Raw genomic sequence first — 26983 nt, forward strand, 5'->3', positions numbered from 1 at the left:
CGGCAACCAAAGACACGCCCAGCCATCAGGGCACTCACCCCTTTATTGGTCAAGATCAATACCAGTGATCGAGAAGCGGCCCAATTAATTGGGGCCAAAGTTTAAGGCCCGCCCAAAAGCCCCTCCGGGTATAAGAAGAAACCTCCGAGAATCGCTCTCTTGGATTTGGCTCTCAAAGCGGAGAGACCCATCCACCAGCTGCACCAGAAGCAAGTAAGTCCAAGGTCAAAGCTCGCTACCAGACGGATGACCTTAGCTGTTCTCCTGTACCATTTCGAACCCAACAACCTCAGATCCGAACAACGGCCATTGTTCCTCTGACTGAGTGGGCATCCGAAGCTAAGTATAGGCGTTGACGGTAGAGATAGTTTAGTTTGTAGTACTTTGTGCATGTGTAGATCTTACTGTGTGTATAAATAAATAGTATTGACTTTGAACTAACTGGTGTATTGACTCTTTGATCAGTATTCGGGTTTGAACCTTGTGGCAGTATCGGGAGATACATGGCGACTCTAAAGCAAACATAATTAGGATTAAGGAAGACGACCATATTGACCGCCATATTCATAACCAGAGAAACAGAGCAACAACTACATCTCTGGTGATTGTAAGTTTCCTGAGTTTCTACCTGCCTTCCATTTCCTAATTTTTAGCTGCTTCTGGAATGCTACTTGTATACTCTATAGTGTACACAGATGCAAAATCCCCATTGAATTCATCTGCCATCACCTTGTTTCTTCCATTATCAATTCTCCAGACTCACTTTCCATCGGGCCAATGCTCTTTTCTAAAAATATTTAGAAAAACTCCTACTAGCTGTTTTTTCTGGCTAGCTTTCTCTCGGGCTTTAATTGTTCTCTCATTATTAATGTTTTAGTCATCCTTTGCTCTCTTCCTTAGACTCGGTCCAACCTTCTGACTCGTCACCTGTCTTTGCACAATTATATGCTTTTTCTCTAACTTTGATACCATCTTTAACCTTACTAGTTAACCATGGATAGTGGATCCATCCCTTGGGACTTTTTCTTACTCGTTGGAATGCATCAATTCCCTGCTTTCTAAAATACCTCCTTAAACGTTTGCCATTGTATCCTTATTGCCCCACCCCTTAACTTAATTTTCCAATTCACTTTTGCCAGTTCAGCTTTCATGCCCTCATAATTGCCCTTATTTAAGTCTAAAAACATAGTCTCATATCGACTCCTCTCTCCCTCAAACTAAATAGAAAATCCCATCACATTATGGTCACTGCTACCAAGGGGCGCCTTCACTATGAGTAATCATTGATTACTCCCATCGCGTTGTACAATACCAGGTTTTGTACAGCATGAAGAAGCTTTTTGAATTATTGGCCAATTGTTCAATGAAAGACTTTAAAAGTGAAAAAGCCAGGGAATAACAATCCACAACTTGCAACACTTTAGCGGTCTCAAACAGAGGAATTTTGCGAATGAATCCTATATGAGCATTCTGCTCAAACTCCAGTTCCTTTGCATGTTGTGTTCCATTACCCCAAATAGGCCAAAATGGAGTGAAATTAATAAAATTAATATGAGGTAGGTATCTCAGTAATTTGAAATCAGACTTACCCAACTTAATACTTGCCGCTCTTTGGGCTGATCCTTACTTTTAATTAAAAGATGCCGTTTTCTTAATCTCCAACCTTGGAGGGAAAAAACAATGAATGCTCTAGATTTGCAATAAATCAGCTACAAAAGACTGGTGTTATCATCTTGTTTACAGTACAATACATTTTAAAAACTGCACAGTCATAATGGAAAAGTATCACATTTTAAACCTTTCTTCAGAACTACAGTATTTTCCAGAACTACATTCCCCGAAATTAATTCCATTCAATCACATGACGGACAAAAATGGAAAAGTATATCTAACAAAACATTTGGCATGGCAGCACAATGGTTAGCACTGTTGATTTTCAGCGCCAGAATCCCTGGTTTGATTCCTGGCTTGGGTCACTGTCTATGCGGAGTCTGTCTGCACGTTCTCCAAGTGTTTGCGTGCGTTTCCTTCCAGGAGCTCCGGTTTCCCCCATAAGTCCCGAAAGACGTGCTGTTAGGTGAATTGGAAATTCTGAATTCTTCCTGTGTTTACGAACAGGTGCTGGAATGTGGCAACTACAGGATTTTCACAGTAACTTCATTGCTGTGTTAATATAAGCCTACGTGTGGCAATAAAGATTATTATTATAAGGTTCAAACCGAGTGTCCTTTATTAAATATGTTTTCTGAAGCAGGGAATCAATGTGTGCTGTTTGATATAAAATGATGGAGAGATTATCTGCAAAGCCCGAGTTTCAAATCCAAGCATAACTGTTTATATAATCACTCAAGAATTGGTCAACACCAGTCACAAATGTATTGCTAGCAATCATCAGTACATGTTATACAAAGGGTTGCCAGTAAAGATAGGACGAAGCACTTCTTCTGAACCAGGGAAATTTTTGCAATCCTGTTAAAATTCTCTTAGGATATTTACAATAAGAAAATAGAACTCCTATTAATCTTACATACATTCTTAAGCTATATCCCTAATTATTGAGCTCAGGTGGTAATTCAAAAACCCTCTAAATATTAATATTGGTGGTTCTGCTGCATTGTCCACAAGCTGAAAATTAAGTTGGCCTGCATGTCTCATGCAGCTAGAAGAATGAAAGTTAGTGTGAAACTTGAGAGTAAAAATAGAAGATGCAGAGATTTGCACTGTATGGGTAATGGGGCCAGGTTTTATGGGCAAAGTTGCTACAAGTAAACTTAATTAAATAACATGAAATTTGAGAATGGAGCACAGGTGTTAGTAGCAGAGAAGGGTATGAGTGTGGACTCTAGTCAATTCCAAGACATGTAGAAGAAGCCCAAGCAAATGTACACAGTGTGTTAGCGAAGATTTGCCAGGTCTTTTCAGGTTGTGTTTTTTCTAGTTTATGCCAAAGGGCATATAAATCCATTCACCTCAGATTGTGCATTTAATGAGGGCAGCTCGGTGGCGCAGTATTAGCATTGCTGCTCGTGTGAGTCTTACCCCCCCAACGCAAAGTTGTGCAGGGTAGGTGAATTGGCCACGCTAAATTGCCCCTTAATTGGAAAAAAAAAATTGGTACTCTATAAATTTATTTTTAAAAATAAACAACTGACGAAAATTCACAATTCGTATTAAGCTTATGCACAGGGTACATACGATAAGCACAAAGCAAGATTTTAAAAATGATCAATGGGGATATTTACCATCACCAGGGCTCATCTGCCTGAATGATGAGATAAAAGTTTTCTTTTTGCAGCTGTTAATGCCCCGTTTCTTTTTTGCAGCTGTTAAGGCCCTATGTAAACAAACTGGGGAAGTCTCGACCTACAACTATAATAAAAAAACTACTTTCAATTTAGTACTAGTCAGAAAGGCTACAAGCAAAATAAAAATGTCATTGCAGCTGGGGATAAGAATATTGCCAGGAAAGAACAGAGATGCTGACACCAAATCTGCAGAGCTATCTGGATATACTAGAGACAAGAGGAACCTTAACTGTGACACATCTCTCCTCAACAAGCAGAACTATTCACAAAATATATGCATAGACTACACTGTAGATTTTACTCACCTATTTCCTTTAGTGGTTCTACCACCTCCCAGTTAGGTTCAGAACGGAAGAACATCGACACCTGCTGTAAGGCTATTTCTGTTTAGTAAGTTAAAGAGAGGGAAAAATAGACTGTAAACTATTGCATATAAATGTTCAATTCGGAACATTGAAAAATAAGAAACTCATATAAAACAGATAAATTAACAAACAATAACTTTTTAAAATGTCTTCCAGCAATTAGTCTGCCATACCGGACAGGAATATGGGACATGTAGTAATTAACAACTTTGATGTCATGGTTACTATTTATGGAAACATTTTTGCAAACTTCTTGTTTTGATAATTGATTCAGCTGCAAGAGCCTAAAATACTTCACATATTCTCTTAATTCCACTCAATTGTAAGCAGTAAATAGAATCATAGAATTTACAGTGCAGAAGGAGACCATTTGGCCCATCAAGTCTGCACCAGCCCTTGGAAAGAGCACCCCTTGAAAAGGTAATTTTGACTGGATCGATGAAAATAACTTTTGTAACCTGTACTGCTCAGATAGAACATATTTAATAATTTCAAATTTGATCCTTGTGTGTGCTGGATTAACCAATCTCAGCTAGGATAACAGAGGAGGCATGGGGCTACAATTGGACTTGGGTTCCCAATCTAGTTACGAGCCAAAGTTCTTGAGCTTCTGATTGCCCTCTAGAAATCTGTTGGTGACAGATGTGAACAGACGATATGACAGCATTGCCCAAGGCTCAGTCAGTGGTGACTGCTTCACAGACATTTAAGTTCTCCAGTTCAAATACAAATAACTGTCACTTGCACAAAGTACTGGATGGCTGTTGCCATTTGCGAGATCAAAGTCCAGAATGAATCATCGTCTTTACTAGAGGAGCCTTTGAACAGAGAAACTTAAATCGAAAAAAGGAAAAAAGACCATTTAAAAAATGAAATCTTTTACTGTTTTCACCTTAATTTTAAACATGATAGACATTCGTAACGGTGATGTTGCTGTGTGCAGGTTAATTAGTTACTAATATTTTTGAACCATATTTACATTTTGAGAGTTTTGCTATTTTGCTACATACTATTTTGTAGAAGATGCAATTTGCAATAAACAAACTTATTAAACCATATATCTGTAAAGCACAAAAGTATGTTTCTACGGTACTGACCAGTATAGTTAGATGAGTAGTTGATGGGATCAAGAAATTTTTTAACCAGTTCACAGTTGGATAGCATATGCTGTGTTGTGATGAAATTCAGGTAATTCTGAAGTCCTCGTTGTCTTTCTGCTATGAACTCACGATCCATATTTCCAATTAGTTTTTTGGGAGGTAGAGGTAGGGCCAGACCTGAGATCTGCAATAAACTCAAATTTAGTGTAACTGTAAGCATATTGATCACTTGACATACTTACTTTATTCTATGTTTATGATTTTTTAAAACAAGTTTGAAACAAATTTGACTTTGTTGTATGCTTTCCAACAGCTCATAACTTAATAGTCTTTAAAAACTCACCGTTGTAAGATTTTGAAATTGGAATATATTTCTAGGGGTTTTGTATAGGGGGGACTAATAGTTACGAACTTGAGTTAGCCACTTTTAAAATAAGTTAATTTTAATTTCCGTTAAGACAATTAACAATCAAGATAATTGGGGAACAGGAAAGCAGCTGCTTGTGAGAGACTATACTTGATGAATTTGTGACCTCAATGGTGCCGCTAAGTCTGAATTCCAGGGGTTTTCTGCTTTGAAAGAAAAGTTAACAGTATTGAGTTCAAAGTTTGAACTTAGGATGACACCTTATGTTTAAACAAACCATGCATTATTTTAACTGACCTGCACCAGAAGGAGGCCTTTATTTTCTGGTATTATGATAGGATGTGTTCTTAACTTTTGATCTTAATGGCTTTAGTATCAGTTGGGTTGAGGTTAAGATATGTTGACAAGACAATATGACTTTATTTATGACTGCACTGTGTCGAAAGGAAATGCATCATTTATTTGCAATGAATGTAAACTTCTGGGGTCTAAGGAAGTAAGAGATACAGCTGTGCCTCAGTTTATGACTCACAAAGCAGGGGTTGCAAAGGTAGGGTATCACAAAATGTCTTCAACCCAATGGCCAATAGAAGTGAACCAGACTATTTCTAAAATAAATCCCAGAATAATGAATTGTGGGGACAAAAGTTGGAGAATTACTGTCTTTGTTGGCATAGTTTGTACCATCACTTCAATGGTAGATTTATTCTGAGACATAATAATAATCTTTATTATTATCGCAAGTAGGCTTACGTTAACACTGCAATGAAGTTACTGTGAAAATCCCCTAGTCACCAAACTCCAGCACCTGTTCGGATGCTGAGGGAGAATTCAGAATGTCCAAATTACCTAACAGTACTTCTTTCAGGACTTGTGGGAGGAAACTGGAGCACCCCGAGGAATCCCACTCAAACACGGGGAGAACATGCAGACTCCGCACAGACAGTGACCCAAGCGGGAATTGAACCTGGGACCCTGGCGCTATGCAGCAACTGTGCTACCGTGCCGCATAGATCATCATTACCTCTGAGATAGAAGATAACAGACCTTGGCTGTGCTGTCAGGTAAGGAATTTACAGGCTGTCTTCACTGCTTCTTGTTAAGTATATTTACATGTTATTTAATAAATTCTGCTCAACTCACAAATACCAGTTGTCCATACCTTGTTAGGTCAAGCACAGCTGAGGACCCTAGTACTAGAAATTACAAATTCGCACCTTGGAGATTTAATTAGAAGAGTTTTATACATCGGAATCATCAAATGTTTACCTTGTCACATCATTTACATTTTAACTAACTCCTTTTTAATTTCTAACCACTGTCACTGCTGTAATGAACAACATTCTCAACTTTATATTTTATTAAAGTGCTTTATGTCTACCAAAGCAAATGACAAACATCCGATCAATGAATTCAAACAAAACCCTAAAATGTAGCAACATTAGAGAACTGCAGCATGTGTCAAAGACCAGGACAATTGTGAGCTCTTAAAAAGTTTTTTTTAAAATATTTTATTCCAAACACAGTCAAATACAGACAACAAATAACACATCAAAATAAACATGTCACAGTTTGTCAAATCCCCCCCAGGTGATGAACAGGTCTTCAAAGACAGACAGAAATGGTTTCCACTGTGCGTAAAACTCCTCTTTCAACCCCCGAAAGGCAAACTTAATCTTTTCCAACCTCAAGAATTCATACAGATCCCCCAACCTTGCCACGACCTTCGGCAGCACTGCTGACCTCCAACTCAGCAATACCCGTCGCCGGGCAATCAGAGAGGCGATGGCCACAACATCGGTCCCCTTCCTCTCCAGCAGCCCTGGCAATTTCGATACCCCAAAAATTCCCACCAAAGGGCACAGCATCATCCTAACCTCTATTCTCGACACAAAATATTGCCTCCCAGAAAATGTACAGCTTTCCACACCCCCAGAACATATGGTCATGGTTCACCGGCCCCCTCCCACCTCTCACAGACATCCTCCACTCCCAGGAAAAACCCATTCATCCAGGTCCGTGTTATATGGACCCTGTGCACCAACTTGCATTGTAGAAGGCTCATCCTCGCACAAGAGGAGGAGGCTGAGTTGACCCGATGCATTATTTCAATCAAGGCCCCGAAGCTCATCCTTCCACTTCCGCTTAATCCCTTCAACTAGTACCTTCTCCTTCCTCCTCCCCCACCCCCCCCCCCACCCATAGGTATCCCCGATCATTCAATCCCCCCACTCATCCGAATCCAACAACATATACTCCAGTAACTGTGGAAACAAAGGTAACTCCTTCCATGCAAAGTCCCGCACCTGCAAATATCTAAACTTGCTCCCCCTCGGCAACTCAAACCTCTCCTGCAGTGCCTCCAACCATACAAACGTACCCTCCACTAGCAGGTCCCTTACCCACTTCTAAATCTTCACCATGCCATCTCCCATACTTCGCATCTATCCTTCCAGGTATAAATCTGCGGTTCCCGCATAGTGGGGCCAATACTGACATATGTCCTAGCTTAAAATGCCTCCTCAACTGGTTCTAAATGTTGATCAATGACACCACCATGGGATTACTAGTACAGTCCCTCAGAGAAAACGGGAGCAGAGGCATTGCCAGGACCATCAAACCCATCCCCCTGCACGAAGCACCCACCATCTGCACCCATTCTGACTCACCTTCTCGGCGCTTGCCACCCAATAATAATGCAACAGGTTTAGGAGTGCCAGCCTCCCCCCACCGCCCCCCAAACCCACCTGCCCTCCCTCTGCAAAAAAGCCCTACTAGATCGGTGCAGACTCGATGAACCGAATGCCCTCCTTCTGCACTGTAAATTCTATGATTTTATGAATCCTCTGCATCTTGCCAGCCCAAACATATTCAGAGATCAATTTATTCACCCTCCGGAAAAACGCCTGAGGAAGGAAAATTGGAAGAGATTGAAAGATAAACGATTCGCACTTCTCCACTTGGCATTCATGGCAAGACCTCGCTTTTTCCCACATTTAATTTATACCCAGAAAATGCTCCAAATTTCCAGCAAGTCCAGAATTCTCTCATACTCTCCAATTGATTTGCAACATACAACAATAAATCATCGGTGTACAACGAGACCCCATGCTCTCGGTCCCCACCTCACAATCCCCTGCCACTCAGTCGAGGCTCGGAGTGCAATCACCAAAAGCTCAACAGCTGACACAAATAACAGAGACAACAGGCATCCCTGCCTTGTCCCCCTATGCAACCTAAATTACCCCAAAATTTATTGCATTCGTCTTCACACTCGCCATGGGGGATACATATAATAACCATATCCATTCAACGAATGTCAGCCCAAACCCAAACATCCTAAGAATCTTGAACAAGTACCACCACTCAACTCGATCAAAGACCTTCTCCGCATCCATTGAAACGATCACCTCTGGTACTTTACTCGGCGACAGGATCATAACCGCATTCAATAGTCTCCTGATATTACTGGACCAACTGCCGGCCCTTAACAAACCCTGTCTGATCTTCTAGGACCACATCCAACACACATCCCTCCAACTGCCTCGCCAACAGCTTGGCCAGAACCTTCATATTCAATAACGAAACGGGCATGTAGGACCCACACGCAGGGTGGCCTGTGGTGCAGTGAATAGCACTGGGACTGCGGCGCTGAGGACCCGGGTTCGAATCCCGGCCCCTGGGTCACTGTCCGTGTGGAGTTTGCACATTCTCCCCATGTCTGCATGGGTTTCACCCCCACAACCCAAAGATGGGTAGGTTAGGTGGATTGGCCACGCTAAATTGACCCTTAAATTGGAAAAAAAAAATAATTGGGTACTCTAAATTTATGAGGGCAGGCGGGTCCTTATCCTTCTTGAGGATGAAAGAGATAGAAGCCTATGCCTGTGATTCATTAAACACACTCAAAGATGAGGTGCCAACTCCACCAAAAACTGCTAATAAAATTTAACCGAGAAGCCATCCGGTCCCGGCGCCTTCCCCGATTGCATCAGGCCCACATATTCCATTATGCCCTGCACCCCAATGGTGCCTCCAATGCCTGATGCTTCTCCTCCTTCACCTCTGGAAATATCCAAAAAGTGCTCCATATCTGCGCCCTACCTCCTGGCTTCAGATCTATACAGCCCCTGGTAAAAGGCCTCAAGCGCCTCATTGATTTTCTCTGGTGCTATCACCAACCTCCCTCCCTGCCGCCCTCACTTGCACAATTTCCTGTACTACTGCCTGTTGCCTCAGCTGGTGGGCTAGCAGGCGACTAGCCTTTTCCACATACTCATACTGAACCCCACTTAACCGGAGAAGCTGACCCACCGCCTTCCCCGTTGTCAATCAATCAAACTGCTCCTGAAATGTATTTATTTCCACCAACAACTCCCTAGTAAGGGGCACCAAATACCTACGATCCACATCCACGTAACTTCCAACAACCTCTGCCTCTCCTCCCTTTCAACTTTATCCCTGTAGGCCTTATAAGAAATAACCTCCCCCGAACTACTGCCTTCAGAACCTCCCTGAGGCCGCAGAGCCCGCCACGTAATACTTTATCGCCAATGCCACCTTATGACAAAACATTTTATCTTCCAAAAGCATTGAATCAAAACTTCACCCCGATCTCTGCACCTGGCCCATCTCAAACCTCACGGCCACCCAATGCGGCTCATGGTCCAAAATAACGATCCTTGTGTACAACTCCGCCTCCACGACACTCACCTTCCTCACCACAAAGAAATCGATGTGGGAGTATACCCGACGCAATTGCAAGGAGTATTCCCTCTCCTCCAAGTGCCTAAACCTCCAAAAAGGTCCAAATAACACCCCCCCCTCTGATTCATAATTACTCCCAACGCTCTCGTCATCCCCGTTCTAGCCATTGACTTTGGGACTTGATCTATCCACCCTAGGGTCCAATACACTATCAAAATCGCTCCCCATAATCAACTGATGGGAATCCAAGTCCGGGATGGACACAAACGACTTCTTAAAATAAAGTCCGTGTTGTCCCAGCTGATCGCGTATATATTCACTAGAACCACTGATGCCCCCACTAAAACCCCATGCACCATCACAAACCTACTGCTCCTTCAATCGCACTAGACCAGCATCTCCTTACGCTGTTAACAAAATTCCCCCTCAATAAAGTCCATCAACTGCTCTAATAGCAGCGTGGCAGACAACGACGACCCTCCCCCCTCCGCCATTTTTCATTAAGGTCCTGCGCCACCAGCGTCCTCCAACTCCTGAACGAAGGCTCTCACCGACTTTTGCCAGATCTGGAACCCGGCCGACTTTCCACTCTGGGGGGAGAAACCCTCCTCTCACGTCACACTTTATCCACAACAGTCACCCATTAAATGGACAGAAAGGTCCAAAACCAACACCTCCAAGCGAGAGCCACTGTGTGTGTGACCAATCAGATCATGGCTGCCACCGGAAGTAAAAAAGATTGTTTTTAAATCCATTGCAGCAAGCTAGCAACTTATTTATTTGAAAACGAAACAATTCAAATATGGTTGGAACATCAATAGGCTGACTTTACACAGTAGTAGATAGATTTCTTTGATGCCATATTATAATGACACCCTTTAAGCTTGTACGGAAATCAGCATTCAAAATATTCGTAAGCAATTAAATCCTTATGACAAAATATGACTTCAAATATGCAGCTTTGTGACAATATTTATTCTGCAGTTTCAAGATATGAAATTAGTGTAAAACTTATGACAATTTGGATCTCTGTCCAATAAACTGTAATAACTCCTTTTGGGAGTCACATTCTAAATTTTACAAGCATTTTATTTCCATAATCTGGGCAGTATTTAAGATTTGATTTCAATGTCTTTCCTGAATAGGTCTCCATTTTTTCAAATTCCATAAAACAGTTTTGCTCCTACAACACATTGAAAAGAAAGGCAAAAGCAATACTTGAGATACCTGTAAACTAGTATTCAGGACATCAAAGTCACTGTATCTTCTGATAATCTGCAAAATATAAAACAATGTCTTCACTATATGTCAGTAATTTGTAGCTTCTAAAGTTCTACAACTAGATTGCAGAGATATTTAATAATAATCTTTATTATTATCACAACTAGCCTTACATTAACACTGCAATGAAGTTACTGTGAAAATCTCCTTGCTGCCACATTCCGGCACCTGTGCACGGAGGGCGAATTCAGAATGTCCAATTCACCTAATAGCACATTTTTCGGGACTTGTGGGAACACCCTGAGGAAACCCACACAGGCACAGGGAGAACATGCAGATTCCGCACAGACAGTGACCCAAGCCAGGAATTGAACCTGGGTCCCTGGCGCTGTGAAGCAACAGTGCTAACCACTGTGCTACCGTGCCACCCTTCATAATTAAGATAAAAATTGTTAGGTTCAATAAATGATTGCTTTTCTGATTTTTTTGAAAGAAAAATCTACATTTCACCTCAATGATAAACTACTATGCTGGTAATGATATTCCCAGGAGTGAAAATGGCACCAACTCTAATATCTGCCCAGGAAATGGGTGATGCAGTGGACTGATGGGGCAAAAAACCTATCTCTGCCCAGTAGACATGCCAGGACCAAACTGCCCTCAATTTGGCACTAATTGGTATCCAAATACTACAGCACATTTAGTGTGGGAAATGGAAAATGCCACACTGACACAACAGGAGGTGTTTATGGGACAAAGGCATATTGTTACAGAAGAGTATGAACAGTGTTTGATTCTGAAAATGATTGCCTTAAATGGAAAGTGTTCCATTTCCAGCATTAACATCCCTCATCTTGATCACAATTCAAAAAAGACATCAATCATCAATGGTTAGTTAACAGTGCTAGTTTTATTATGCAAAATATTCTGGGTTATATAAACGAACATACACATGTATCAAGACAGTTACATCTGTCTCTGGCAGCATGTCTGAAATTCCAAAAGCTATTTCCTGCACACGTCAAAATGATAGTAACAGTAATGTGTAAAATCTCTTATACTTCAAATTTATAGTGAGGCAGGAAGTAAAAATGGTTACTGAAAAGGTACTATTTTTAGTCACTTGTAATAAGTAAAGCTGATAGTGTATGATAACTAACAGATATCCACAAATGGCAGAGCTACAAAAACTCGCAGAGCTCTACAAGAGTCTGTCGAAATTATTTTTGTGAATATATGTGCAGTGGGTTGCTTTGTTCATGGACAAAAATTGAATAACGTTAATTAGAACACAGACCAATTGATTAGTAACTATGAACCAAATAAGTCTAATTTCATTATATGCATTTTATATATGGTGGAGGTGGTGATGTAGTGATAATGTCACTGGGTTGGCAATCCAGAGGCCTAGACTATTGCTCTGGGGACACCATTGTAGCTGGTGAAATTTAAATACAACTGTTTTTTAAAATCTGGAATTGAAAGCTGGTGACTATAAAACTATTACCATTGTCATAAACACTCATCGAGGGCAGCACGATGGCCCAGTGGGTTAGCCCTGCTGCCTCACCGCGCCAAGGTCCCTGGTTTGATCCCGGCTCTGGGTCACTGTCCGTGTGGAATTTGCACATTCTCCCCGTGTTTGCGTGGGTTTCGCCCCCACATCCCAAAGATGTGCAGGCTAGGTGGATTGGCCACGGTAAATTGCTTCTTAATTGGAAAAATGAATTTTGTACTCTAAATGTAAAAAATAATAATAAATAAATACCCATCTAGTTCACTCATGTCCTTTAGGGAAGGAAATCTGCCATCCTTCCCTAGTTCGGCCTACATAGGACTCCAGACCTACAGCACTCTTAACTGCCCTCTGAAATGGCCCAGCAAACTACTCAGTTCAAGGAATTAAGGATGGGCAACAAATGCTGGCCTTGCCAGTGATGTCTACATTCCATGGACAAAGATATAAACTACCAGCAAAGTCAATATAATTATTTGAGCCTGTAAAGAAACATTATTCTCACATGCAGAAACACAATCATTTGTTTTTTCAAGCTGTGCGCATCTGTAAAAGCCTCATAGTGCGAACAATATTACATTGGTGACCATAAATGGTCAGCACAACATCATGCCTGTACTGTGCTGGAATGTTCTATGTAACTACAAGAGTGTCATAAAAACCCATTTGCATCATAAATGTGATTGAGGGAAGGAAATCTGCCATCTTTACCCTGCCTGGTCCACAAGTGGCTCCAGATCCATATATCTCTCTTAACTCTCAAGTGCCTTCAGAAATTTCCAGCTCAGTTGTACTAAACTGTTATGATACAGTATGATCACAAGATCTGCAGCAGTTTAGGATGGCAGCTCACAGCTGTCTCAAGGAGTTGCGATAAATGCTGGTCTTTCCAACAATACCCCATGAATGAACAAAAATTCCAACCTCTTTTACCAATTTCTCTTTAAGGGATTTTTAGAGCAGCAGCTAGAAAGGGATGGATGAAAATGGCTTAGAGTGTTATTAGACCAAGCTCTGTTATTCTTTAATTGATTATTGTTCAAGGGGCTAAAAGGTATATATCATAATAATCGCTTATTGTAACTTCAATGAAGTTACTGTGAAAAGTCCCTAGTCGCCTGTTCGGGGAGGCCGGTACGGCACTGCTGGTCTTGTTCTGCATTACAAGCCAGCTGTTTAGCCTACTGTGCTAAACCAGCCCTCAATAGAATAAAGGAAGAAAGAAGAAAGAATTTGCACTTCTATAGCAACATCATCGAATGCCTTGGAATGGCCCAAGAGCTTTATAGCTGCTGGCTCAATTGCCCTTGAGAAAGTTGTGGTGAGCCAACTTCTTGAGCACTGCAATCCACATGGTATAGGTACCCCGCAGTGTGTCTTTCTGTAGTGGTTTGATACAACTGACTAGCTTGTTAGGCTACTTCAGAGGACTGTCAAGAGTCAACCGCATTGCTGGCGGTGTGGAGGCACATGTAATCCAGACCAGGCAAGAATGGCAAATTTTCTCCCTGAAAAATATTGGTTAAACCAAATGGGTTTTTAAATGACAATCCGATGATTTCATGATCGTTGTTGAGACTAGCATTTTCTTTCAGATTTATCAGTTAGTTGATATTATACCCCTCAGTTGCCATGGTAGAATTGGAACTCGGGTCCAAAAGCATTAGTCTAGGTCTCTGGTCTACTAATCCAGTGACAATAATACTTTGCTACCACCCTCACTGTGCAGAAAATGCATCCTCAGAATACAGCACATGAAACACCTTTAATGTAAAAGAAATGTTTGCAAAGTGCTTTGCAGTGCCAATAGCAAAAATGCAGATATAATTCAACCCTGGGCAAAAAGAAAACTTCACATAGAATGTTTTTATAGAAAGAAAATTTCATTCAGAAAACCCATCACATGATTTGAACTTAATTTCTAGAAGCAAGGTGGCTAATGAGACATCCGAGGTATGGTAGTTCAGTGGTTATATTACTGGATTAGCAGTGCAGAGAGCTAGACCAATGATCAAGGGCATGAGTTCAAATCCCACTATGTAATTGAGAAATTTAAATTTAATTAGTTAAATCAAATCTGGATTTATGGTTGACTAGATTGTCATTTAACGGGCGGCACGGCAGTTAGCATGGCTTTCTCAACAGTGCCAGGAACCCAGGTTCGATTCCATCCTTGGGTGACTGATGTGGAGTTTGCATATTCTTCCCATGTCTGCGTGGGTTTCCTCTGGTGCTATGGTTTCCTCCCATAGTCCAAAGATGTATAGATTAGGTGGATTGGCCATAATCTATGCAGGGGTTACGGGGATAGAGCAGGGGAGTGGGCCTAGACAGAGTGCTGTTTAGGAGGGTCGGTGCAGACCTGATGGGCCGAATAGTCTCCTTCTGCACTGTAGGGGTTCTATGGGCTTTATCATTCATAAGTGACAAGACTGTCTTTACTTGTTTTTTTTTGCTCCTCTATGTGAAGCAACCCATTTGGGATCAGAGAAAATAAATCAATTCAGAATTCAGCTGCATTTCAATACCTGCTGTATAGAAAAATACCCAACAAACATTCCAAGAGTGCAATTGTTTTACAACAATTAGCACATTAGATCATTTATCCTCTTGTTGTCAAGTACACATATATTAATATATCAACTCAGTACTGTCCTTGTATTCATCTAGTAAGGCTGACATAAATAAAGAGCAATTATTGTTCTTGGGTGACTGTTCTTCACAAGGAGATAACAGATGATTAGTTTTATTTAATTTTACCAATTATGGGGCAATTTAGCAGACATGGGGAGAATGTGTAAACTCCACACGGACACTGACCCGGGGCGCGATCAAACCCATGTCCTTGACGCCGTGAGATAGCAGTGCTAACCACTTCGCCACCATGCCGCCCAATTAGTTGCCTTTTAAGTCCTGCACAGAGTTAACTGATAAAACATAACAGGTTAGAAAAAAATTACACTGAAATAGTATACCTGCCAACTGTTTTCTGCTGAAACTCCACGTTGTACACGAATAATATATTCCTATAAAAGTAAAGAAGACACTTGAATTAGAGCAACATCAGAACAGAATACCTCATACCTTTAACCAACTCAGCACAATAGCCTGAAACAATTAGAATTTCAGTTAGAACTGCAGATTTATTTTTAAATTGGTCTGGTGATTAAAGGCACCGTTTGGTGTAGTATTTAAGTCATATTGACAAGAAGGTTACAAGTTCAAATTCCAATTCCAGTCTTTTGAGTTAGCAGTTGGGCCACTACAATTGGCTTTTATACCTCGGGAAAAGGAGAGAATAAAAATCAGCCAGGCTTTTAACTTCTGATTACTATCAAGGCAAGACACTCAACTGGATTTTTCCTGAAGGAATGACAACAAAGGCCAACTGCATCATCAACATTATGGTGTAAATCAGCTTCTAGCATCTACACGTACACAGTCAATCAAAGAAATTAAGAAGCTGCTGCACAGTTTTCCCTCCTCAAGCTTCATCACAGAGGTATCTCACCGATACGTTCAGTGTTAAAATCCATGATATATGCGAGGTTGTAGTACTTACTCAGTATGGTAGAAGACTTTGAGGCTGATTCATTTAGGGAAAAGTGATTTTTTTTTTTTTTACCAGCGTAATGTATCTTAATTATTGCTATCTTTCTGGCCCTGAAGTTATTTTGCATATGTGGAGATTTATTCCTTCAGAATGTAATTATTTCTAGACACCTAAAAATGTTTTTACTTTTTATTTGTCTCTTCGGTCTCTTTCGATCCGAGCTTTCTTTTCCTCTCTATTTTCACTCTAAATTAAATATTCTAATCTATACCTCCTCATTTAGACTATATGTCTCAGTGAGGATTTCAGTCTAACTGGTGGAACAGATACACTGCTGTATGCCCTGGTCAAACAGATTCCAGACTACCTGTAGGACCATAAGTTACCATTCAAAAATCCACAAAGGTCTGTGTGAAGCTCTAAACATAGTAAAAGGCACCAGTCCTTAGCTGCTGACCACAAAATCAAGGCCATTCAATTTTGAAAAGTCTGAATGCTATGTTGTTTGTCAGCATTGGGCATCCTAATTTAGTTGATTTCACAGCAGATATAAAGTCTAGTTGTATCTCAACACTGATTCAACATGAAGCTTAAAATCATTCTTCTGTGCACCACTATGATCTTTCCATGTCAGCAATCATAGCTACATCGTAAAAAGAGATCTGCACTGCGGACATGTATCTATTAAGAAGCAGGTGGAGATTATCCTTGCAAACAGCAGAAAATTGTGACTCTCATCCCATCATTCTGGCCTTCATCAGGCCCCAAGGCGAATGTAACTGTTTTTCTAGCTCACTGAGGAACTCATTCTCCCTACTGCACAGTTAACAATCAAGCATAGTGCAATGTTGCCCTGTAATCCAACAAATTCAACAATTAAGTTCATTTTGTCAAAGACTGAGACAAAGGAGAGAAATATAATGCATTCATAGAAAATTAAGACAATAAATTGAACTTAATAGGTCAATACTCCAAGAAAATATATTGTCAAAAAGATCTTAAAATATTCAGAAATCAATTTATCCCAAATAAAAGAATTCTGTTCCAAGTCTAAAAAGAATACCACTGGTGAAAGATGATAAAAAAATAAACAAAAAGGTTGAATAATCCAGTGGAGTGGGTGATGTTAATATGAAGCATCCAACAGGAGAGTTTGGTTATTTTGTGCATGAAGGAAATTCTTGTAAACTTGGAGGGAACTTTTAAACTTTCCCGATGTCAATGAACTGGTCTGATGTGTTGCCACACTCCTCTATCTTGAAAACTCCCAAACAATAATTAAGTCCACAATGAGGCATGGGGCTAACAAAAATTGCTGAGATTGCAAGATACACTGAAAATTGTAAGATTTTAAAATTAGACTTCCACATGAAATGTAGCTCCTATATTTCAGTTCCATACACTAAATGGTATCAATGCAATCTGGATGAATATGCCAAAATCATAACAGTGGTACTCTATTTATAGGATATGCCAGAGAAAATATGTCTCTCCTCCCCATATAGTAGTTACGAATATTCAATTTTAGTGTAGTTCATCTGTGTACCACTGCTTTCTTTTGTCTTTTTGCCAATTTACTCTTTCAACTTCTCTTGTCCTCGTTTGATGTTCACTAGGGAGTTAGAGAGTGAGATGAAGCAGAAAAAAACAGAAGTCAGGTTGATAACAAAAATATTGAATATAAAAAGTTCAGAAGGAAAATGAGAAAGGAAATCAGGGAGGTAAAAAAAAGATTATATTCTTGATATATATTTATATATATTTTTTAATGACTGAGACTTGGATAAGCAGGGTACAATCTCAAAATTTGTAAATAACATAAAATTAGAAGTACTCTGAGCGGTGAGGAGCATAGTCATAGACTTCAAAAGGGCCTAGATAGGCTGACGGAATGGACAGACACGTGGCAAGCGAAACATTTAATCAGAGAGGTGTTAAGTGATACATTGCAGCAGGAAGGACAAAGGAAGGAAATACAAGATAAAGGGTACAATTCTAAAGTGAATGTAGGTACAGAGAGATCTGGGGGTATATAAATCATTGAAGATGTCAGAGTAGGTTGAGGAAGTGGTTGAAAAAGCATACTGGACCCTGGGCTGTATATTGGTAAAGGATACAAATGTATGGAACTTATTTTGAACCTTTATAAAGCTTCAACTTTGGTTTCAACTGGAGCACTGGACCCAATTCTGGGTCCACACTTTAAGGAGGAAGTGAAGGCAATAGAGAGGGTGCAGAAATGGTTTACGAGAATGGCCCCATGGACAAGGGAATGATATTTACAATGTGTAAGATTCAAACTACAATTACTCTATTTTACCTCTGATGTATTTGTGCAATTTCTCAGCTTTAAAATATTTGTGTTAATGAATTGATAACCGGCTAAAAGCAGGTGCTAAGTTTGGTAGTGAAATTTGCTAAAGATAAAAACAGGGCATGTTACATTTTACACGATAACCCCTGAAATGAAAATGTTTTCCCGGAAACATTTCAATAGAAGGCTTTTTTTACTCGCACATGTGGCATTTTCGCCCAATTTTCTTTTTGAGTTTAGCATAAACACAAACATATCGAATGAGAGTAAACAGTGCAGGAGAAAAGGAAAAGAAAAACACACAATGAATATAGAAAGTTGGTAAACAGGAAACAAAATTCAACTGGCTGCTTGACAGATGATGCTGCCCAACAACAAAATCACATGGAATACTCCCTCTGATGACTGGGAGGTAAAATTACTCTACATTAAACAATTACTTTAGGGTGCATCACAGGATGAACTATCAACAAAATATGACATCAAACCACATAAGGAAATAATAGGACAGGGTAGGTTTTAGGAAGGCTGTCTTCAACGAGGGGTAGCACGGTGGAATAGTGATTAGCACTGCTGTCTCACAGCTCCAGGGACCCGGGTTCAATTCCAGTCTTGGGTGACTGTCTGTGTGGAGTTTGCACGTTCTCCCCATGTCTACGGGGCTTTCTTCGGGCGCTCCGGTTTCCTCCTACAATCTAAGGATGTGCAGAATTGGCCATGCTAAGTTGCCCCTTAGGTATCCAGGGATGTGCAGGTGAGGTTACGGGGATAGGGCTGGGCAGTGGACCTGGGTAGTGTGCTCTTTCGGAGGATCGGTGCAGACCTTATAGGCCGAATGGCCTCCTTCTGCACTATAGGGATTCTACAAGAGGTAAAGAGGCAGAGTGGTTAAGGGAGGGAATTCAGAACTTACGACCTAACAGATTTGGACACAAGTAAAGACAAAACACATGTAGTGAAAAATACAAAACAAAATTAAAAAAGGGTGCAAGAGTTTTCACATGGAACATAGAAGCAAAATACTCTTATGCTTGTTTCAGGTTTTGAAGGCTACTTTCAAACAGGAACTTATAAATCTTGCCCCGAGTTCCTGAGGATTCCTTAGGCAATGATGTGGTGCATATAGAGCAACTTGATTGATTTTTATTAAAAATTTCAAATTACATTCCCACAAATAAACTTTTTGAAATGTTTTCTATTACTTCAGTAACTTTTGGCTCCGGAGACCAATATTTCAGAAAACACCTAGATGGTGCAAAATTGCAACCTGGCATGGGATAAAGGAACACAAAACAAGTCACATGTCAAGAGGTCACTAAAGAAAATGTGTAGATTGTGTGCCCAACCAGTTCCATTGTAGAGAACAGGCACATTTCATAGTCAGAAACCTCTAGTTCTAGTTCATATCCAACAATAGATAGGAAACTGAAAATGACTTGAGTCAGTTGAACAGGACACAATAGCCTCCTTCTATGCTGTAACCATTCTGCGATTCTTCCTCCTTTTCATACTATAAATAACATCTTAAAAGAGGAAGTTCATTTTTAAAAACTTTATTAATAGAATAATCTAGAAACCAAAATAATGCATATGATGAACGTGGTGATTAATTTATAGCAAGGTTGGTGGGTGAGTGCTTCATTGGGATGGTGCGAGAAGACTGAGTCGCGTGGGGTAATGTCTATTTAATTGTTATTATATATTCTCTTTTTGCACTATGTCAATGGTCACTCTATTTTGTTTTGTTATTATTGTTACGACTGTTTTATGAAAACTTCTGCAAAACCTTAATAAAAATATATATATTTTTTTTATAGCAAGGTTAAAAATATTGGGTGGCATGCTCTGCAGTAGCATAATTAAAAGCAGTCAGGATGTTTCTCAAGGAAAAGATGTGGCCATGAGTGTCATGAAACTGAGAATCATTCACATGAACTCCAGTAATCCAGCCAACAAATATGGTAATAGAAGAATCTTAAGTCACGTCTAAAATGGAACTTTGTTTGCTGTAAGAAAAGCTAAAAGTTGGTTGTTCACCTCAATTCTTTGCTCTTACTGGTCAAGCACTGATTCAGTGTCAAATACTGTGCCAAGTCTCACTCAAACCCATTTTTTGGCATCAAACTTCAACCCTCCTTAGATGGACTATATTTCATAGAACCACAGTATGGTTACAACATAGAGGGCCACTGTGTCTGTGCTGACTCTACAAATGCACTTTACCCGGAACAAATCGGTGATGGTTTTCCTTAAATAATCCACACTTGTTCAGATAGCAATAATAGTTAATAGCATTTCAGCACCAAAACACTTTGCTAATTGTGGGCACAGGTTCATGTTTGCAATTTACTTCACAAGAGTTGGGGACAGGTCACTATCTACACAGTTGCCAAGTCACCCAGGTCATTCTTACAAGTTTCCTAGAGATCACCTCAACGGAAACACTGACTGGGGTCTTAAAGCAGATCATTTGGTCACCCCACCAGTGTGGTAGCATGGGTAACTCAAAGTTGAGAAAAGGGTGGAGGAAGAAATTAAATACTTGACGTCATTTTTGCTTCCTTAGACATGTACACTGAATACAAATTTATTGATAAACAGAAACAATGTTTTGAAAAGGCAGTTTAGCATTCAGGTGAATGAAGTTCAAATTTCAGAAGAATTCTCCATACTTATATGGAACTAACTGGTTAGAATCATTCTGACCACTTATTTTATGTTTTTCATTCGGTCTTATTGGTAAATGCCTGTTTCACTTTCAATTCTGCAACACTTCTGCAGCTCACATTGAAGCAGAACAGAACGGAAATGCCTTGGGCAACTATATCATGATACATACGATGCAGTGCCTAATATTCCATTTTGTGTGGTTTAAGAAAGGCATGAGAAACTGAATTTTCACCGCAAAGTAATACAACCTAGTTGTTAATTCCGTATAGCAACCTTTTAGTGATTTTTAAGGTATTTCTGTACTCTAGCACCCAAGCATTGATGTAAAGCTCATTTTGCCAAGTCTCCAAAACACATAACACCCCCCCCCCCCAACTTTGTCAGCACATACATGAAATTTGATCCCGTATCTTTGGAAGTGTTGATGTGGAGATGCCAGCGTTGGACTGGGGTGAGCACAATAAGAAGTATAACAACACCAGGTTAAAGTCCAACAGGTTTGTTTCGATGTCACTAGCTTTCGGAGCGCTGCTCCTTCCTCAGGTGAATGAAGAGGTATGTTCCAGGAACATATATATACATATATAGACAGATTCAAAGATGCCAGACAATGCTTGGAATGCGAGCATTAGCAGGTGATTAAATCTTTACAGATCCAGAGATGGGGTAACCCCAGGTTAAAGAGGTGTGAATTGTGTCAAGCCAGGACAGTTGGTAGGATTTCGCAGGCCAGATGGTGGGGGATGAGTGTAATGCGACATGAATCCCAGGTCCCGATTGAGGCCGCACTCATGTGCGGAACTTGGGCTGAGGAAAGATTTTTCCGGGCTCTAAAGGTAATGATTCCAGAGCAGGAAAAGCAAAACGATTTGGATAGGTAGGAGTGGAACCAGAAGAGGTCAAACTGGACAACGAAGGAGAAGTGTTTTGGGGAGAATGGTGTGATCAACAATATCAAAGATTGTAAATGCCCCACTTCAGCAGTGGTGTTTTTATTGCTGTGCATGTGAAATTATACACTCCTTATACAACCGAAGTTACTATGACTACTCAACAGCTTTTGTGATATCTGTTTTTATCCAGTAAGAAGCCGATGGCAAAACTACAAATGTCTGAATAAACACATAGCGGTTGGCGTGACTCTAATAATGAACGGAGTGTGTTAAATTATACCAGTGGATGTTGTAACCCTTTGGCAGTGTCAGTCCAGGGATTGTGCAACGCGGTGAGACAGCAGTTACTGATCACCGAGAGCAATTCCCCAGTAACCCAGACTCAGGCTGCTCTCCCGGGGGGGAAGCGGGCCCGGTAACCGCCCAGGGGACAATCCCCGTCCCTGCGCCACCGCCTTCTCAATCACCTCGCAACCGGCATCACCCCCGGGCTGCCAGCCCGGCGCCGCGGCCTAACCACCTCCCCCATCCCCGGAGCAGCTCTCCGCACTCACCGTGTGCGACTGCAGGTTTTGACTGGCTTCGATCATGCACGACAGCGGCACCGTGTCGTCCAGCAGCACTTTGCCCGGGCTCTTCTTCTCCATGAACGCCATTGCAGGGGCGGGGAGGCTGGGTGCTCGGCGGGCATGTGAGGGAAGAGCGGCCACCGCCTGGGAGCTGCTTCACCGGAGCCTCCAGCCGGCACGGCACGGCACGCAGAGTCCGCGGGGTCCTACACTCCACTGCTTCCAAGCCCTGAGACAGCTGCCGCTGGCTGGCACCTTCCAGCCGCCGGGGCACCGCTGCTGGCACCTTCCAGCCGCCGGGTTAGCGCTGCCGCTTTGTGAAACAGACAGATACACAGTGGAAAGTTGCCAAGTCACGCTGCAGAGTTGCCGCAATGACCCAGGGAGAATTCTGCGTACATCATTAAAATACGTGTTTGAAAGTACTTGAGAAGTAACACCCGAAGTTACGCCCAGATCATGTGCCATCTTGCTGAACTGTCAATGTACTGTCAGTGTACTGCTAATTTCAATAGCATACAGTAATAAAAAAAAATGTAAACAAGCAGAAATCACCTGAACGACCAGGACCAAAGAAAGCTGTTCCCACACATCGAACCATCATTCATGCATATTAAGCACAGCATGTTGAAGAACAGGAGAACGTGGAATCTTTTAATCTTTTCAATGCTTAATGTAACTCATTCTGATGACATAATAATCTATGATAATCTATGATAATAGGCATTCTAATGCAACAAAATGAAATGACAAATACACTAGTGAGACTCCATGGATGAATGAAGACATAAGGGAACAATTGAAGGTGAAGAAAGAGGCATTCGTATAGTACACAAACAGTGGAGAGCATGATAAGAGAGAATACCAAACCAGTCGAAGAGAAGTAAAACAAAAGAATTAGAAAGGCAAAGAAATTAGGTTATCAAGGAACATAAAACAAAATAGTAAAATATTTTGCAAACACATGGATACAAAAGGAAGGCTGTGATGAAATGCGACCATTAAGGGGTAGACTGGATAATACCACAGGTAACAATAGAGCGATGGCTGAATTATTAAAATAATTATTTCATTTTGGTATTTACCAGGGGAATAAAACAGGTTCAAATGGCATTGACTGATGAGATGAGCAATGAGGTTAAGTGTATTTAAAATTAAAATGGGGATGTAGTGAATAAAATAAAACTCAGAGGATAAAATCCCCTGATCCAGATGGATTGAATAACATATTTTGAAATAATTTAGAGGGGCAACACGGTGGGGGTTAGCATTGCTGCCTCACAGTGCCAGGGATCCTGGTTCAATTCCGGCCTTGGGATGACTGTGTGGATCACTGTGTGGAGTTTGCACATTCTCCCTGTGTCTGCGTGAGTTTCTTCCGGGTGCTCTTGTTTCCTTCCACAGTCCAAATATGAGCCAGTTAGGTGGACTGGCCATGCTAACTTGCCCCTTAGTGTCCAAAGATTAGGTGGGGTTATGGGTTTGTGGGGGAGTTTGTAGGGTGCTCTTTAAGCAGGCCAGTGCAGGCCTGATGGGCCAAATGGCCTCCTTCTGCACTATAGGGATTCTATGATGAGAGAAAGCAGAGGCATTATTATTCGTTTTAATAATTTGCTGGAATAAGATTTAATGCCAGAGGACCGAAGGGTAGCCAATGTAATTTCTGTATTTAAGGCGGAGAACAATTACGAAAAATAATGGAATCCTTACTGTAGGAGAGCAGAAGAATATCTAGAATTGAGAAGTATAATAATGAATAGTCAGCATTGATTTAGAGTAGGAAAACCATGCTTGACCAACTTTATTGAAGACTTTGAAGAGGTAACATAGAGTGTAGTTGATGGTAATGCTGTAGGTGTGCTTTAGCTAGAATTTCAAAAGGCTTTTGATAAGGTACACCATATATACTAATGAATAAAGTTAGAGAATGTGGCATTCCGGACAAGCAGTAAAATGGATTCAAGACAGAAAGAAGAGGGTGGAAATAAAGGGTAATTATTTAGAGTGGCAGAAGATGGGAAGTGGTATTTCACAAGGATCAGAACTAGGACCACTGCTGTTCACAATTTATATCAATGATTTGGAACCAAAAACACAATTTCTAAATTTGCAAAAAGCCTCAAATTGGAGGGCTGAATACTCAATCTTTAGGAGGACTGTAGCAAGCTGGGAGTTACAATGGTGTAATGGTAATGTCACTAAACTAATAACCCATAAGCTCTAGTGACATGGGTACAAAAAAAAACTGGAATCGAAAGCTAGTTTCAGTAATAGTGACAATGAGACTAACATGAATTGTTGTAAAAACCCATATAATTCACAAATCTCCTTTGGGAACAAAATCTGCAATACTTACTTATCAGTCACTAAACGTTGTACCATAGGTTAACAAGGCGATGAAAAGGCAAACCAAGCACTAGACTTTATATCTAAGGGGATAGGATTGAAAAGTGGGGAAGTTATGATAAACATACTTGGAGTATTGCAGCATTTCTGGGTCACCATATCATAAAAAGCACTGATGAGGGGGCAGTGAAGATTTGCAAGGATGATATCAGAAATGCGTGAGCATACATGTCAGGATTCATAGGCCGGGTCTCTTTTCTCTCAAAAAAAGAAGGCTGAGGGGGTAACCTATTAAGAGGACTTTAAAATTATGAAGTTTTGACTGAGTGGATATAAAGAAAATATTCCCTCTTGATGGGGAAGAGCACAACAAGGCCATTAATACAAGATAGTCACAAAGAAATCCAATAAGGAATTCAGAAGAAACTTTTTTACCCAAACAGTGATGAGAATGCAGAACCTGCTCCTGCGGGAGCTGTTGAAGCAAATAATATAGACGCATTTAAGAGGAAGCTAGACAAGCATTTGAGGGAGAAGGGACTGGATGATTACAATGATAGATTTAGATGAGGAAAAATGGGAGGATACGATTGAAGCAAAAACACCAGAGTGGATTGGTCGGGGCTGATTAGTCCATTTCTACACCATATATCCTGTGTAATATAATCCTATGCAAAAATGAATGTCTCAATGAAGAAATATATGTTCAATAGCTTCAAATCAATAAAACACCTGAACATTACTTTGCTTCTTCCTGCACCTAAAACTCAAAGTCATTTTACACTTCTTTTGAACTGTTTTCACTTTCTTACAGAAGCACAATTGTTACAACACAGGTTTAAGATGCAAGGGGAAAAGTTTAGAAATGTGCGAGGCAAGTTTTTTTTTTTACACAGAGGGTAGAGAGTGCCTGGAATGCACTGCCGGGTCAGGTGGTTGAAGCAGAGACGATAGCGACGTTCAAGAGGCATCTTGACGAATACATGAATAGGATGGGAATAGAGGGATCAGGACCCCAGAAGTGCAGAAGGTTTTAGTTCAGACAGGCATCATGATCGACGTAGGGCCTGTTCCTGTGCTGTTCTGTGTTCTTCAGAAGGAGATCACCTGGCCCATCACATTTGCACTGGCCCCCTGAATGAGCAATTCACCTAGTGCCCTTCCATAGCCTTCTCCCCGTAATCTTGTGCATTCTTATATTTCAGATGTCTAATTCCATTGAATGCCTCGATTGAACGTGCCTCCTGTAAGATTTTGATAATAGTATTTTATTTCTAGAGATTTTTGTCTAGGATCGACTAATGTTTCCTAATGTTTAAGTTAGTCACTTTTAAAATAGGTTAGTTTGAATTTCTGTTAGACCTTTAACAATCAAGGTAATTGCAGAACAGGAGGGCAGTTGCTTGTGAGAACCCATACTTAATATATTTATGACCTCAATGGTGCTGCTAAGTCTGAATTTAAAGAGTTTCTGCTTTGCAAAAAGTGTTTTTAAAATCATTTTTCCAATTATGGGGCAATTTAACATGGCCAATCCACCTACCCTACACATCTTTGGAGTGTGGGGGTGAGACTCATGCAATATGGGGAGAATGTGCAAACTTTTCAGTGGCCCGGGGCTGGGATCAAACTCGGGTCCTTGGTGCTGTGAGGCAATAGTGCTAACCACTTGAAAAAATAGTTAACAGTATTGAGTTCAATGGTTTGAACTTAGGATGACACCTTATGGTTCAATAAACCATGCATTATTTTAATTAATATGTACCAGGAGGCCTTTATTTTCTGATATTATGGTAGGACGTGTTCTTGGGAACTTCCGGTGATGGTGGGCGGGAGGCAGCTGCACACTGGAGGGCTCCCGCTCGGGAATAGAAACTTCAGGGTTTAATGCCCGGTCCCAGGGGCAACAGAGGCTGAAAAAGCTGTAAGAGGGCACAAGGAGGAGACATATCCAAGTTTGGGAGAAAAACGGCCGTGAAAAAGGGGGTTAATGAAAGTCTGCCGGTGAGTGGAAAAGTCAGCGCAGGAACTGTAAGGAAAGCGGAGGCTGGGGCACC

At 40.8% G+C, this 26983-nt stretch overlaps 1 protein-coding gene across 7 annotated transcripts in view; it reads right to left on the reverse strand.

Moving 5' to 3' along the window:
• The window catches only part of pxk (PX domain containing serine/threonine kinase), an 84814-nt gene extending 61908 nt beyond the window's left edge, over window positions 1–22906 (reverse strand). For 3 of the 7 annotated variants that reach the window (XR_011934162.1, XR_011934161.1, XM_072472386.1), the window contains exons 1-6: window positions 22566–22906; window positions 15557–15607; window positions 11072–11119; window positions 4768–4954; window positions 3611–3688; window positions 1590–1663 (exon numbers count right to left, since the gene is read on the reverse strand). Coding sequence is in view for 4 of the 7 variants with exons in the window: in XM_072472386.1 (XP_072328487.1) it covers window positions 1590–1663; window positions 3611–3688; window positions 4768–4954; window positions 11072–11119; window positions 15557–15607; window positions 22566–22667 (540 nt within the window). In the remaining 3 variants the exon portion in view is untranslated. Of the gene's footprint in view, window positions 1–1589; window positions 1664–3610; window positions 3689–4767; window positions 4965–11071; window positions 11120–15556; window positions 15608–22565 lie in introns of those variants that run through there. The other 4 variants (XR_011934160.1, XM_072472385.1, XM_072472384.1 and 1 more) reach the window with 3 other exon arrangements.
• Window positions 22907–26983: the final 4077 nt, after the last annotated feature.

This window comes from Scyliorhinus torazame, chromosome 13 (genome assembly GCF_047496885.1).
Source record: "Scyliorhinus torazame isolate Kashiwa2021f chromosome 13, sScyTor2.1, whole genome shotgun sequence".
Classification (NCBI taxonomy): Eukaryota; Metazoa; Chordata; class Chondrichthyes; order Carcharhiniformes; family Scyliorhinidae; genus Scyliorhinus; species Scyliorhinus torazame.